Below are 16,463 nucleotides of genomic sequence, written 5' to 3' on the forward strand. Positions count from 1 at the left end.
TAGTACTTGGGGGGAATAAAAAAGACAGAATCAAAACATTCATTAAATTATTTAGCAAATCCACTTCACACTGTTACAAGTTTCAACTCTTGCCACAACAAAGACAATCCTTATGAGCTTGTAATTTGCCAGATAAGACTTATACTTTATACCATTCATTTGACATTGCGCCATCTAGTGATAAGACATGAATCAAAGGCTATTTTTAAAAGATCGAGGCTATTTCTGATTTCATTTTAAAAGTTAAGGGAATGATTCTCTCTGCTTTCTAAAGAGAATATTTATTGAGAGAAAAAAGCAAGGCAATTACTAATGCCATTTGATAGATGAGAAAACTGAGGGTCAGAACGATTAAGTGATTTACCTAAGGTCAAACATTTAGTTACTAGAGTAGATGGGGCTCAAATTCAGGGTTTTTGACATCAGATCTAGTGTGCTTTCTGCTATACTTATTTTGAAAACATGACCCTCCATTTTGACACACCTTCCAAGAACACTGTGCAGCAAAAAAACAAAAACAAAAAAACCCCAAAGCAAAACACCTACTTTAGTTGAGTGTAAAGAATAATAGACTAATTCATATTTCAGATGAGAATTCAGACAAGGGTTGACTTCTGCTTATTTCATTAACTCATTTTTCTTTGTCCTTGATAACAAAGGGAATTGATGGTGAACAGGGCTGAATACTTTTTTTAGAACTTACTTATTTAGGCATATGAAATAAGAACTAACTATGGCTTTTGTCTTTGCTTGAGGACAAAAATCATTCTTTAAGGCCTACCTCAAATGTCTTTTCATCTACAAAGCTTACTCAGATTACTTCCCCATCAGTGATGAGCCTGTTCTTACCACAGATTGTGAAGTCGTGCCTGCATTTCTCATATGCACATATTATTTTGTATTACAACTATTTGTGCATGCGTCATATCCCGACAATGTGAAATCTATGAGGACAGTTTAATATTTGTCTTTTTTCCAGATCTTAGTAAAATGTACTAAACATTGTACAGGTGCACATGGATTAAAGTGATTACTACTGAAACCAAAAAATTGTGTGTAGAAAGATTCCAAAGCTTCATTTTCCAATTTATTTTTCAGAAGGAGGAAGAAATGACAATACATTACCTAAGTACTGAAAAGAAATATGAATTTGGAGTCAGGAAACCTGGCTTTGAATTCCAGTTTTGTGACTTACCACTCCTGGATGAAGAAACTCCTTCTGCCCATGCAGACCCACACCTTCTCAGTAATGTATAGTCTTAAGAGAGCTGCACAAGGCTCTGAGAGGTTAAAGAACTTTCCCAGAATCACAGAGCCAGTTCATGTCACAGGCAGGACTTACACCTAGGTCTTCCTGACTCCATGACAGCCCTCTATCCACTACTCCATACTGTCTCTAAGGAACCCATAACTGCTTATTAGCCCACAATGGGAATTAATATATTAGTAAACTCCAGAGAGTTTAACAACAATTGTTTCCAAATGCTAATCTAAGTTTCTTATCTTCCAGCTTAAAAAAAGTAACAAAATAGATACGCATATGAAACAAATATGATATTCAACAACTGTAGGCTAAAAAACCAGATGTTGTTTTTCTATCATTAAGAAATATCCACTCTTCCAATTAGGTTAAGCTATAAGTCTTACCATAGGTTGCAAAAGTTCGCCTCTGCTGTTCAAACATGAAATCATTGATATGAGTTGGTTCAGCATATCCAGAAAGCATATTCCTAGGGGCAGCCATCTGTTGAGTCCTAAAGGGATTTTCTGGTCCAAACTGCAATATTACATGGAATTAAAACATATTTAAAGAATTAGCTACATGCATAATAGCAGAAAATCTTTTTTGCTACATTATGATGATATTCTGAAGACCAAACTACTAAATTTCAATTCTTCCAAGTCTATCCCTTCTCTAGATGTTTCAGGATTCCCTGGAGAAAATGGAAATTTAAAGATTCCAGCACTAAGATGAAGAGGCTATTCAGTTTGAACAGCAAGAAAGAACAATGCTCATATTCAAGAATTAAGATTCTGTTTGCATTTCACAGAAAAGAATCATGTTAACCTTCTGCCTTAAATTGTTTAAAAAGAAAATGCCTGGTAAGCTTGGCTCACTGCAAGCAATACAATCATACTTTCATTTACAGATATGTCTAATCAAAGCATAACCTTTTAAGCATTTGGCTTTAGCACAAAGATCTATCTGATTTTGAGCAAACCTAATAACAGTAAAGTCTCGATTAACTATAATTTAGTCACAAAAGCTAAATGTTTGAGAAATCTTTGGGAAGGATTTTATAAATGTGAATAAAAGCAAAGAGCCTTCCAATGACATAGCAAGAAAGTCTGCTTAATAAAGAGTGGAAGCAATCTGGGTAAGTGGCTAAGAATGTCAATTTTTAGACTGCCAAAAAACATTACCACATTAACTCTTGTTGCATTAAATGTGAAATGACTGTCCAGTGACCAACAGGACTTAAAACTGGGGGAAATGAATCAGATTCATATTGACATTTTCACTATAAATGAAACCAGAAGACAAAAGGAATTTGTTGCTAACTGCAAGATTTGCCTTGAAAGGAGTTAGCAGAATTGGTTTCATCATGTCGAAAAACATCATTTGAAGGGACATTTAGTCATGTCACATTGTAGTATATATGATAAGCACAAGCAAAAGGAGCTGTATAATGATATTTTCTGCTTATATACCACCATCACTTGCAAAGGATAATGAGACAGTGAAATTCTAAGACCTTCCAAATTAAATCAACACACACACACACACACACACACACACACACACACACATATACGTATATACACACACACTTTACTGTGCAAAAGATGGCAAAATATGTGTTGGAACATATGGCAAAGAAATAAAAGATGAAGGAGGTCAAAGGGTTGTAGACAATATATAAGCCTTATGAGTGTACCTCATGAATATATATATATATTTTTTTTTCATAAAAATGGCTGAGAGGTACTGGATATGGCAACTATCAAATAATATTACAAAATGATGAAACGAAATACATCTTGACAGGAAATAACTTGTTATCAATGGAGGTAGTACAATTTCTCAATCTGTTGCTGAAGCAACTACAATAATATAAACAAATTATTGAAAAAAAGTGAAATGGTGAATCAAGGAAGAGACACTGAGAATATCACAATTTTCTAAGGAAGATTTAACAAAACAAAATGCCTTAGTCAGCAAATATGTGACCTCTCTTTGCCAAGTAGATAAAAAGAAGGGGCAGCTAAGGGCGATACTAGTTTAACATATAAATTAATTTGCAAAAACTTACAGATGAGTTAGGAGCATTACTGCTTTATAAAATACTGAGAAGTGGTAGAGGGAAAAATAAGTCTACAGGAAGCTAAGCAAGAGACTCAATTAGGCCACATCTTTCCAAATTTACTTATGGACGAAACTGCAAGAAGGACAGCAAAAAGTTGAAATAAAAAAAAAATTCTCAAGTTTTCTTAAGACAAACTATTTTCTTTATCAATTATAATTGTACCTTAACATTACAGTTCCTGATGTCCTATGTTAGGAAGAAGAAAAAATAGTAAAGACAACAAAAATGGGAAAAGCAGGTAGGCTTGACTAGGAATAGACAAAGGAAGTCTATTGCTGGAGGTGACAATTTTCAAGGTGTCTGAAAGAAGAAAGAATACCAAATGGCTAGAAAAAAACAAAGTCATTATTCCTACCCATAAAAGATGATTGAGTAAATATTAATTACCCACCCACATGCCTACTTCTCCATTTCTATAAAATCTTTACAAGAATAGTCTACACACCTACTGAGGACATCCTTGGTGAAAGTACGAGAATACAGTAGGTCAGGCTTTTGCAAATGATATGCTATAGCATATCACATCTTAACAGTAGCATAACTGACTAAAAAGGCACCAAACATACAAGATTCCACTGTATTTACTGTCTGTGGATAATGAAAAACGGATGAGTCTGTGGAGCAAAATGCTGAGGTAAAAGTCCTCCTGCAATAATAAAATGTCTCCCAAACATATGTTAAAATAACACCAGATTTTTTGAGAGAGAATAACAAAGATAATTTTGCTACTCAACAGGTGAGGAAAAAGGGGAAGTGAAAGAATCTGGAAGTCAACATTTTTAAAAATGAACGTTAAATTTTTTTACATGTAGTTGAGAAAAATAAAATTTTTAAAAAAAGATAATTTTGTATCATCTATCAATGTATACACCTTAGGAAGATCCCAGAGATGGTTGATAAAAGGAGTCTAACATCATTATGGAGGAAAGCAGCATTGCAATTACAAAACTACAAAGTGCTTTTGATAACTCCAAGCTTCTTCCTGAAACAAAAGCCTACTTTTTTGGGTTTTTTGCCTTTAATATTATGTACAAACTCCGCTGTTTGACATTTAAGGCTTTTCACAGCGTGGCTCCAACCAGACTGATTTCCAGACAGATTGCCCATCACTTGCTCCCCCTCACAAATGCACTCTATGTTCCATTTAAACTGGCCTACTTGTTATTCCTCACACACCAATGTTCCATTCCTACTTCTGAACTATTCTACAGGCTATCCCCAGGCCTGGAATGTTTTTCTTCTTTACTGCTGTCTCTTCAAACCCCAGTGCCCTTGAAGGTTCAGCTGAAGGGCTACTTCCAACACAAAACCTCTCCTGATATCCCGTTATTAGTGCTCCCCAACCACAGATATTACTCTACATTGACTTCTCCGTGTACATATTGTTTTCTTCATAGAACAAGCTCCTTTAGAATACAATCTGTTTTGTTGGTATCCCCAGCATCTAGCACAGAGTGCCTGATACAAATTAGATACTGACTAAATGAACTGACAACACCAATATTTTTCCAGTGATAATATATAGTTATGAATGGAATACCAATCAAGACTTAAAGTCACAGGTCATCCATCCAAAGGGTGATAGAGATGGGTACAGTGGGTATGGATTGGCTGAAACATACCACCAAAAAATAACTGTACACAAGAAGCAGTGTTTAAAAGATACCAAAGAGATGGATGACCAGAAAAGAAACTGGGCTCTCGTGAATCAAGAATAGCTGACAAGTCTATGCACTCCACCGATGTGGAAATATTGCCAAGAAAGCTAATGGAAGGTCCCTAGCAAATCAAGAGGATCCACTGTGGAGGATTTATTGGAGGATATGTACAAGAGTAGCATAGGAGGCATGGACCTCTAGAGAGGGAACCAATGAACTGAGTGCAAAGTGAAGTCCCTTTTTCTGTGCTTTTTTTGGGGCGACATGGCTAAGATGGAAACATGTTTTCTGATGTCATTGATGATAATATCATATATATAACTGATATCATTTTGCTTGGCTCCTCTGTGGAGGAGGAGGGGTGGGAGAAAGAAAATCTGGAACTCAAAATTTAGAAAGAAAAGAACGCTAAAAATAAATAATAAATTGAAATTGAAAAAAAAATTAAATAAAGGCTTTAAGGTTCACAAAGTGCTTTATACAGAGTATCTCAAATGTCTTAGCGTAGTTAAAAGCTTATTACTGCATTATGTTTTTTGGGACACCGTATGCATAAGATGATTTGATCCTCCAATCTATTATTCTCATTTGACTGATAAGGAAATTGAAGCAGACAGAGGTTAAGTGACTTGCCTAGAATCATATAGTTAGTAAGTGTCGGAGGAAAGATTTGCACCCAGGTTCTCCTCACTCCAAGTACAGCCCTCTTATCTACTACTCCACCTGGATGCCTCTGACTTTTCCAGAGACACAGACAATATGTGCCAGAATTGGGACTTGAACTCAAAGTCCCTCTTACTAGATGGCTGGTTTGCACTACCCTTTACCAAATGGCTGGTTTTCCTGAATTGCTCCCCCAAAACCTTATCTTTTTTTTTTTAATCTTTGTTACAAAGGTTAGGTAGGGGAGGAAGAAGGGATATATTAGGAAATTTTTGTAATATAACAACAAAAGACATCAATAAAGTTAAGAAAAAGAATACTGTGTGGTTACATATGATAGAAAACCATGATCTGGGAAAAAAACCCAAAATTATAAGTACCCCAAAGGGCAATGGAAAGATGTATGGGGGTGTAAGTACAATGCAATATATTATCAATGATGACTTACACTATTTCTCATATGCAAAAGCCATCAAAGGCAGGTAGGTCAGTCATACAGTGAGCATGGCAGACAACAGATGGACAGCCTAACTGTTACACTAATAGATAACCTCCTGAGGTGAGTGGCCTGTCAAGAAGCCCAGATACTTAGAAATCATCTTATTCTATTCTAATGCACAAGTGAAGAAGGCAACTGTCTTTCTCAACCCTGAAGCTTGCAAAGGCAAAGCCAGAAATCTTTTGAAATGAACGCTACCCCAATTTTACACTTATCTGGCATGGATGTGACAATAGACAAGACAGATTATGAAGGACAAGCCAAGAAATTGCTAGAATTAATGGAAAGCTGAGATAACAAAAGAATCATGGGGTGAGCCACCAGCATGTTGGATGGGTTTTCTATGGAATACTGATTTAAAATCATAGACAGGAAATACACAGGAGAAGGCATGGAAGGAGAAGCAATATTATAACATAGTAGAAGTATCACTAGACTAGGAGTCAGAAAAGCTAGTTTCTGCTTTGCCACTCACTATGTGTGGCCTTAGGCAAGTCATTTCTCTCTGTTCCCTTTTCCTCATCTGCAAAACAAGGGGTTGGACTAAATGATCTCTAAGATCCCTTCTACTTCTAATATTCTATGGTTAGACTCTGTAATGGTGAACAGAACTATCTAAATGTGCATCTAAACATTTAAATAAAAATCCAGATTAAGAATAATTGAATACTTATGTACTTTAATAAATATCTTTTCTCTCTTTTTTTTTTTGTTTTGTTCTGGACCGGTGATTTCATTTGGACCTATGACTTTATTGGTGTTGGAATCCCTAGAAAGAAAAGTCTCTCAACTGTTTTGCAACTTATAATCTTAGACTTAAACCAAAATTAAGTAGAGCAAAAATTTACAGCAGAAAAGACATGTTAAATGGTACTAAAGCCAACCACTTTTCTATATTTTCCTTTATATAAATCAGAGATGTTTGTAATCATTCAGATCAGTGACTCATTGTTCCCTGGAGATGCTCCTGAAATGATACACATGTATCTGTCTGTATCTCATCTAACTGAGTGAACTGACAGTTAATTTAGTGGGTTTCAACCAGCCCTAAATTCAAAAATATTTATCACTATAGGGCTGATGATGAGGTGATGAAATTTTCAGGCTCCAGATACTCATGAAGATCATATTCTAACTGATGAAGAGTTAGTAATTTGCGTCAGCAGAGGGAGGGACCACACTGTTAACAATAACTCACATATAGCCCTGTCAGTCAATCTTCCAACAGGCATTTACTAATGTTTGTATGCCTTCCTCACCTTCACTTCTTAGAATCCCTTGTTTCCTTTAAAATTTAGCTCAAATACCACCCTCTACACAAGGCCATTCCAGCCTCTCACCCTTTCCCAACCCATTACATTGTAGGTGCTTAAATGTGTACGTATCGTCTCTCCCAAAAGAATGAAATCTTCTTGAGACAAACTTCCATTTCTGTACCCCCAGTATAGCAGGCACTCAATAAATGACTGTTGTTTAAGTACCAACTACAGGCTGGGCACTATGCTAGATTAGGGATACTGATACAAAAGTGAGACAACCCCTGGCCTTAAGGAGTTTACATTTTATTGAGGAATAATGTGTTAATAAATGAATGATTCCAAGACATATAAAAATAAACAATGGTCTTGGGGATGAGGGATACTAACAACTGGGGGAGGAGGAATACAAAATACTTCCCTCTTTACCGACTTGTTGTGTATTATTATTCCCATTTTACGGACTGTGACAGGGATTCAAACCCAGGCCCTCTGATTCCAAGGAGTATAATATAATGGAAAAGAATACTTTTCTTGAGGAATTTGGAAAGAACCCTTTATAATTTCCAATGATTTCAATTTAAGGGAGCTAAACCAAAAGATTAGCAAAATATATTGGAAACACTAATGGGATAATCAGTATGCCAGGATTTTTGTTTTGACCCTGATACTTAAAAGCTGTTTAATTCCCAGAAAATCACCAAATCTTTCTTTGCCTCCTCTTTCCTGAATCTGTAAAATGAGGTTTGGAAAAGATTCCTAACATCCTTTCCATTTCTAAATTTTTATGACTCTTACTTTTAGAATATAAATTAATATCAAAGTAATATGATCTTTTCTTGACCACTGTTTGTAATTTAAGTATCTTCCTAATTATAAAAATGTTAATTTTTAAACAGTGTTTACTCTACGAAAGCTGCTGGGAAAACTTAGAGAAAAGGGTCAGGGTAACATTTGTAGACTTGAGAAAAGAGGTTTGAAATTGCTTCTAAGGTGTGTCAATCAAGGAGGAATAAAAGGATTATATTATAACAATAAGAACCTAACTTAAGTTAGATTGTGTTCATTTGTAGTGGACCCAGTCAGCAGAGTTTGGCAGAAATTAGTCTAAGACTAACACCTCATATTGTTCTAAATGTACACATGACCTAGATATAAAAGTGTATATCATAAACAAATTAAAAGAGCAAAAAAGAAAATACCCTTTGAAACTATGGACAGGGGATGAGTTCATGACCAGATAAGGGATAGAGGTGACCACAGAAAATGAAATGGATAAAATTTGATTGCGTAAAATTGAAAAGTTTTTGCACAAACAAAATCAATGCAGTTAAAATTAGAAACAGTAAAATGGAGAGAAAAATCTTTGCATCACATTTCTCTGCTAAAGATATGTAACGAACTGGTTCAAATATATATATATATATTTATATATATACACACACACACACATATATATATATACACACACACATATATATATACACACACATATATATACATATACATATATCTATATCTATATCTATGTGTGTGTGTGTGTGTGTGTGTGTGTATGTGTGTAAGAATAATGGCTATTCTCCAACAGATTCATGATCAAAGGATATGGACAAGCAGTCCTCAAAAGAAATTCCTTGTCCTTTATCTTGGTTATGGCTTCATTTTCTGTCTTCAATATGGACTGTAGTTAAGCAATTCAACTATACACATTCCTCCATCATTGACCACCACCCAGCACTTTCTTCCCTGATCAGTCACGTTCACACATATTCTCCCTTCTCACTTCTGTGCAGCTGAATGGAGGAAGTAAAAAACTCTGCTGACTGGGTCCACTACAAATGTACACAATCTAACTTAAGTTAGGTTCTTATTGTTATAATATAATCCTTTTATTCCTCCTTGATTGACACACCTTAGAAGCAATTTCAAACCTCTTTTCTCAAGTCTACAAATGTTACCCCGACCCTTTTCTCTAAGCAAATAAGCTTGCTTCCTGCTTTACTAAGAAAGACCCAATCAACTGATCCTAAGTTCCTATATCTCTCTTGTTCCACATCTCTATGTCCTGACTCATCTTCTCCATCATTCCAGGATCTGAGGAAGGTGAGGTCCCTTCTCCATGTCAAGGGAAACTCCTATTTGTGCTCTTATCTTCTCCTATATCCTCTAGAAACTTATCATATTCTCTCTCTCTCTCTCTCTCTCTCTCTCTCTCTCTCTCTCTCTCTCTCTCTCATATCTTTAAATTTGCCTTATTTACTGGTGTCCCCATTTTCTTTTTTTTAATGTCTTTATTTATTGTTAGTTTTCAACATTCACTTCCACAAGATTTTGAGTTCCAAATTTTCTCCCCATCTTGTCCCTCCCCCCACCCCAAGATGGCATGCATTCTGAATACCCCTTCCCCTAATCTGCCCTCCCTTCTATCTCTCCCCTTCTTCTCTTATCCCCTTCCCGTTCAATTTTCCTGTAGGGCAGAATAGATTTCTATACCCCATTGGCTATATATCTTATTTCCCAGTTAACATGTGAAAACAATTTTTTTTAACATCTGTTTTTAAAATTTTGGGTTCCAAATTTTCTTCCTTTCTCCCTCCCCACCCATCCTCATTGAGAAGGCAAGCAACTCAAAATAGGTTATAACGTATAGTCACGTAAAACACTTCCATAGTAATCATGTTGTGGAAAAACTAAGTATATTTCCTTAATCCCATCCCGCTCCCATTTACTCTATTCTCTCTTTTGACCCTGTCCCTCCTTAGAAGTGACATCCCCATTTTCTAGAAAATAAGTTTTGTGATTTTTAGGTCTACCCCATCCTCAAAAAACAAACAAAAATCTTTACTTGGTGTTGGCATCTCTTCAAACTCCCTTCCCTCTCTTCCACTGACTGTCAGACTTGAAGAAAGAATCCTTTACACTTTCTGCTTCCATTTTCTCATGATCTACTCACTTCTTAAACCTTTACAATCCATGCAGTTTCACTAGACTGAAATTGCTCTTTCCAAGGTTACCAATGAATCTCAATGGGCTTTTTCACTCATCTCTTCCTTGACCTCTCTGAAATATTAACACTGCTGACCATCTCCTCCTCCTAAATACCTCTTCTTTTCTGGATGCTGTAATATTGCTCTCCTTTGGTTCTATTCTTTATCTGTCTGACTATTCCTCAGTTTCTTTTATTAGATCAACTCTTCCCTATCTCCTTTAGCATGTGTTTCTCCCATGGCTTCCTTCATCCTGGGACTTTCCCCCAGAACTCTGGTGTACTTAAACTCACTGAGTGTTAAAATATCTCCACCTGGATGTCTCATAGGCAACTGAAATGTAACACATTCCAAACAGAACTGATTATCTCACCTTGATCCCCTCCTCAGTCCCCAACAATCTGCCAGTCACTGAAGTTCTCTCAGGTTAGGATACCATCTTTCCTGTTATTTTGGTTCAAAACTCCACATTTACCTTTGAGTTCTCCCTCTAGCTCAACATCCATGTCCACCATCATTTGCCAAGTCTGGTTAAGCCTACTCCCACAACTTCTCTTGCACTGGTTACCTTTGTTCCATTCACATGGATGTCATCCTATTTCAGTGTCTCATCACTTCTAAGTTGGAGTATTTTAATAGCTTCCTATTGGTCTCCCAGATTTCATTTTAACATCTCTCCAGTCTATTCTCCTCACAGAAGCCAAGATATTCTTGCCTAAAGAATTGCTCAAAAACATTCAGTGGCTCCCTGATGCCTCCAAGATAAAATATAAAGCCCTCAGCATGTATCCAAGGTCCTCCACTATCTGGCTTCTGTTGAGGGCCAGAGCTGAGGAGTCTAATATGGGATAAGGAAATTAGGTCAGAGCTTGACTCTTTCCTTTTCCTACCCTTAAGGGCTCACATACTCAGAATGTTGGGCTCACCAATTTCCCATGCTGGGGGAGGTTTTAGAATGCTCTAACTGATCCTTGAACCTTGATAACAAGCAGGTATGTATAATTAAAGTAGCACATTAGGCCTGGGGTTAGTTTTTACTATTTAAACGGACCCTCAGATTAATAAATGGCTCAGTCTTCACTGACCGGCCTGGCCCAGGTCTCTTCATTTCACACTCTCCTGTGAGGTGCCTCACTTAGTTGCAGGCAACAGGCTTCTACATACTTTTCTAGTCTTATTCCATATTGCTCCCTTCAAAAACAGAGTTCAAGACTTTCACAAACACAGATGAAAAAAATTTAAAAAGTAAAAAACTATTTTCCAAAATAACTAAATGAAATAAAACAGTAATGGACAGATACCCATGTAACTATGTTTTAGACTAATTTCCCTGTGTTAACAGACATAAAAAGTAATCTTTTCAAAAGAGCACTTTTCCTTTTATAATGCCAAGGTAGGAAGCTTTTGTAACAACTGCTGCTATTAGAATACAATGATTCAGTTATCGGCAGCATTTAACACAACTAAAACAAAACAGCATTCATAAATGAGCTGTTTTAGTAATGCACTTTTTTTTTGAAGTCCAACATCAATATAGCTTAAAATGAGCAATTTTGAAATACATCAAGAACTCTGGTCAACCAATTGAACCACCATGATTCCTAAGAACTAGTAAAGAAGAATCCTGCCCATCTCATGAGAGAGAAAGAGATGACAGACTAATATGCAGAATTAAAATTTTTTTTTTGACATGGCTAATTTGAGAATTTGTTTTACTTAATAAGCATTCTTTATCCATTCAGCGTACAGTTAGGCTAATCAGAAGAGTCTTGCAGGGTTCTAGAGCTTGACATTAATCCCCTGATGGCTCAGACCTAATGTGAAGAAAAGTAATTGTTTCTGTTTTGGCCAGATTCCCTGAGGGTCCCTCCCTTCTCAGATCTTACCTAGCCTTAATCACTGAATGGGCATTGCCTCAATGAAAATGAGACCTGGAAAAGACCTTAAAAAGGTCTTAAAAAGACAAGTTTAAAAAGGCCAAAGTCTCCTACTACATCTCCAGGGGACATCTCCAGTTGTCCTGATTTATATCTTGCTAGGTGGCTCTGGAGGAGAAAGTGAGGCTGGCAACTTTGCAGAGCCCTCCCTCACTTAAATCCAATTCATTTACAAGTCATGGCATCACCTTTCTGATGCCATGGTCCTCTTTGAGAATGAAGGACAAACAACAACAAGCACAACGTCATCCACATATGAGAAAACCCACAGAGCCTCATCATCTACAAGGCTTCTCCTGGTTTTCAAGTTGTCCAATGATTCTGATATTGTCTCTCCTGGATCTATTTTCCAGGTCATTTGTTTTTCCCATGAGATATTTTATATTTTTTTTCTACTTTCATTATTTTTTTTTCTTGCCTTTTGGTGAGGTAATTGGGGTTAAGTGACTTGCCCAGGGTCACACAGCTAGTAAGAGTCATGTGTCTGAGGCACATGTGTCTCAGGTCCTCCTGACTCCAAGGCTGGACCTTATCCACTTCGCCTTCTAGCAGGCCCTACTTTTTTTTATTCTTTTGGCTAATTGTACTTTTAAAGGAGTTGCTTTCTTCAGCGGATTTTTGTATTTCCTTTTCCATTTGGCCAATTCTACTTTTTAAGCAGCTGTGGGCTTTTTCTAAGCTGCTGACTCTTTTTTTTTTTCATAATTCTCTTGAATCACTCATTTCTTTTCCCAATTTTTCTTCTACCTCTCTCATATAATTTAAAACTCCTTTTTGAGCTCTTCCATTAGTTCTTTCTGGGGTTGAGACCACTTCCCATTTTTGGGGGAGGTTTTGCCCACAGGTATTTTGACATTGTTATTCTCCTCTGAGTTTGTCTTCCTTTTCCCTGTCACCACAACAACTTTTTATGGTCAGATTCTTTTTTGCTCATCTTTTTTGGCCTTTTTCCTTTCTTTTAAATTTGAGCGCTGCTCCCAGGGTGGAAGGAGCACTGTCTCAGGCTTCTTGTGCCAGGGGCTGCAGGCCCTGGCTGTTTACCTGGTGCTGCACTGATGTTGCCCTGAAGTCCACAGGGTTCACTCATATCTGGTGCTGTGCTGAGGGGGTGGGGAAGGAGTTGGCTGGTGTTCCTGGAGGCCATAAGGGTCTGGCAGCTTAGTCGTGCTGAGCCAGGGTCCTAGTGCTTGTGTCTAGTGTGTGCTGAGGCCAGTGAAGTGTTTCTGCATTTCCAGGAATACACTGAAGCACACTGTGTGGAGGTTCTCAGAGCTGGAGTCTGCCTGTTCCTCTGGTTATGCTGAGGCATGTGGGGGATCCTGGTATTGGCATTTGCCTGCTACACTACACTGGGGCTCAGGATCTACTGCTGGTTTGCTGAGGTGGGGCTTGTTGCTGGCTTGCTAGGATGTTTCCTGTCCTGGATTTCACTCCCCTTTTACCTGAGACAGACCTTTCCTATCAATCTTCCAAGTTTCTTGGTCTCAAAGATTGTTTCATTCTGTCTTTTTGCTGGTTCTGCTGTTCCAGGACTTGTTGTGGGAAGCTATTTTATGTTTGTTTGGAGGTGAATAAGGGAGAGTTATGGCGATTTACTGCTTACTCTGCCATCTTGCCTCCCAGAAATGAAGTAATATACTTTAAATGAAATGTAAATAAAATCATCTTTTTCATTTTGTCAATTCCTTAATGAATTTTAGAGGCGTACTTTAGTTTGAAAATGACAATGTAAATCACATGGAAATCTTTCCCCAACGTATCTACTAAACTGCTCCAGGGCATATAAAGGAACCTGTGGTTTGGCAAGCTGAAGGGATTTGAGAAATGATAGAATAATAACTTGGTGCCTTCCTATAGTATGAAAAAGTTCTTTGTGCAACCACATAACAACACTGCTGAAAACACTATTTCTGTTCTTTTTATATCACAAATTTTAACTATATTTAATCTTTCTAAAGCCCAGGAAAATTAAATGAAGTAGTTCTATGTCTATTTAATAATGAAAGATGGAAAATGAAATTTAATTATTCTATCATCAAGATGATAAAACATTCCTACTTGTAGCTTCAAGGTACTTTGCTCTACTTAAAACTACTTTGTACCTCCAGTTCAATTCAATTAAGAAAAACACAAGCAATACACTGGGTTAGGCACAACAGATAAAATGAAATAAAGACACATATATTCTGTTATCTAGGAATTTATGAATATATTTGGGAGGGAAAAAGATAGGATGTACACGAAATCATGATATAAATTCTAACAAATGCATGGAAAAGGTATAAACAGAGTGGTAGGAGAGATCTTAAAACAGAGAGATTATTTACAGATGCTGGTGGTGTGGGAAAATCAGGAAAAAAATTCATGGAAGAGTTAATAGTTTAAGTGGAAACATTCTAGGCATGGGGGACAGCATGTGTTAAGTCCAGGAAGCTCTAGTGAGATAGGAAAGAGCAAATGATTTGGTTTGGATAGGCAGGAATCAGCAAAAAAGGCTGTCACAGTACCCAGCTAAGAATTTGTTTTGAGAGGGCCAATCTGAAGGCCATAGCTTGCTGACCCCTGAGCTCTGGAATGCATGAAGAAAAATAGTGTAAACTTGGGAAAGGTATGTTGCAGTCTGATTGTGGACCTCTTAATGTCAGGCTAAAGAGTCTGGATTTTACTCTCCATGTCAATGGAGAATCCACTGAGGAGAGGACAGATCAATCAGACTCCTACAACAGGAAGATTTCTCTTGCAGGGATATGAAGGATGAAATGTAGGAAAAGACACGTTGGCAGGTAAAGTGAAGCGACTATTACAACTGTCCAAGTATAAGTTCAGAGATGATAAGACCTGAAAGAGGATAGCAGCAGGAATATCAAGGGGGAGAGGTGAAAAAGATTCTAATGAATTATTCCTGTTTTCTGTCACAGTATTCTCCCTAGATACAATGCCTTCCTTGTTTCAGTCCAAATATTCTTCTTTCCTCAAATGAAAGATATTTTGAGCTTGAAACTCAATTTTTATATCTGTAAAAAAATGGGGCTTTCTATTTCTACTGTCCTGGGTTTTTTTCTACAAAAACTCTTCTAAATGGAATATTTCTTCTGCTTCAATGCATTTTTTTGTGCTTACTCATGTTACATCATTTTTTTTGGGTCTCCCTCAGGATAGTAACCAGGTCAGTTCAGTTTATTCTGTATTGTGCCTACCAAAATGGTATGCACACCTAAATATTTAATTAAAAAATCAATTTAAGATCATAGGTGGATATCAGAACTATAAATTCTTTCTTCATCATTCAACATCATTATTGAGAGGATAACATAAAACAAAGCTCATGTCTAAAAATCATGGATTTAATACAAGGTATAACTTGGGGACCCTTAAGATTTACCCACCATTAATAATTCAAATAATTCCAAAAGTAAAGCGAGATAAATACTAAAAGACTAGACAGATTACCCAAATTATTTTATGCTCATTGAAATCAAGGAATTTTTATCTAAAAGAGATCATTTGGTCTAACTCCTTCAGTTGAGGATTAGAGAAAGTTCACAAAAGGAATAACAGACTCAAATCAAACCAAGTCCCTTTGATTCTAAATGTAGCTCTCTTTCCACTATATAAGTCTGTGATATCCTTCCTTGTAAATTTTTTCCTTTCTCCTTTGCTTAAGCCTCTAGCTTAGCAGTAGTATTCCCACGTAGTGCTAATGTAAGCCATGGTTACTGTTGGAGGTTCTTTGTTTTCATTTGCTTGATTTGCACAATTGGTCCCAGTACCTCATGGTGATGAACTGAGTCAGCCTAGTAGCCCATGGATAGCAATTTAGTCAATATTGGTTTACGATCATTAAAGCAAGCAGTAGGGCAAATACATATGGCACTGCTTTATCTTGAGAGGTGACAGAGATTTGCCTAAAGGCTAAAGCAACTGTAGTGTGGTGCAATGTAAAAAATGCTAGGTCTAGAGTCAAGAAAATTGGGATTTGACACCTGTACCTGCTACTTACCACTGGTATGACCTTGGGTAAGCCATTTCATCTACATTGGACTCAGTTTCTTTATTTGAAAAGTGAAAGGGTTGGATTAGATGACCTCTAAAGGT

The 16,463-nt window shown here is 36.9% G+C and overlaps 1 protein-coding gene across 1 annotated transcript in view; it reads right to left on the reverse strand.

Annotated features, from left to right (window-relative positions):
* CDC40 (cell division cycle 40) overlaps positions 1-16,463 on the reverse strand; it is a 53,794-nt gene that overhangs the window by 26,115 nt on the left and 11,216 nt on the right. The window contains exon 3 of the mRNA XM_021008065.2: positions 1,648-1,777. Coding sequence (XP_020863724.1) covers positions 1,648-1,777 — 130 coding nt within the window. The remainder of the gene's footprint in view (positions 1-1,647; positions 1,778-16,463) is intronic.

Source organism: Phascolarctos cinereus, unplaced genomic scaffold (assembly GCF_003287225.1).
Source record: "Phascolarctos cinereus isolate Bilbo 61053 unplaced genomic scaffold, phaCin_HiC Scaffold_5;HRSCAF=322, whole genome shotgun sequence".
NCBI classification, from domain to species: Eukaryota; Metazoa; Chordata; class Mammalia; order Diprotodontia; family Phascolarctidae; genus Phascolarctos; species Phascolarctos cinereus.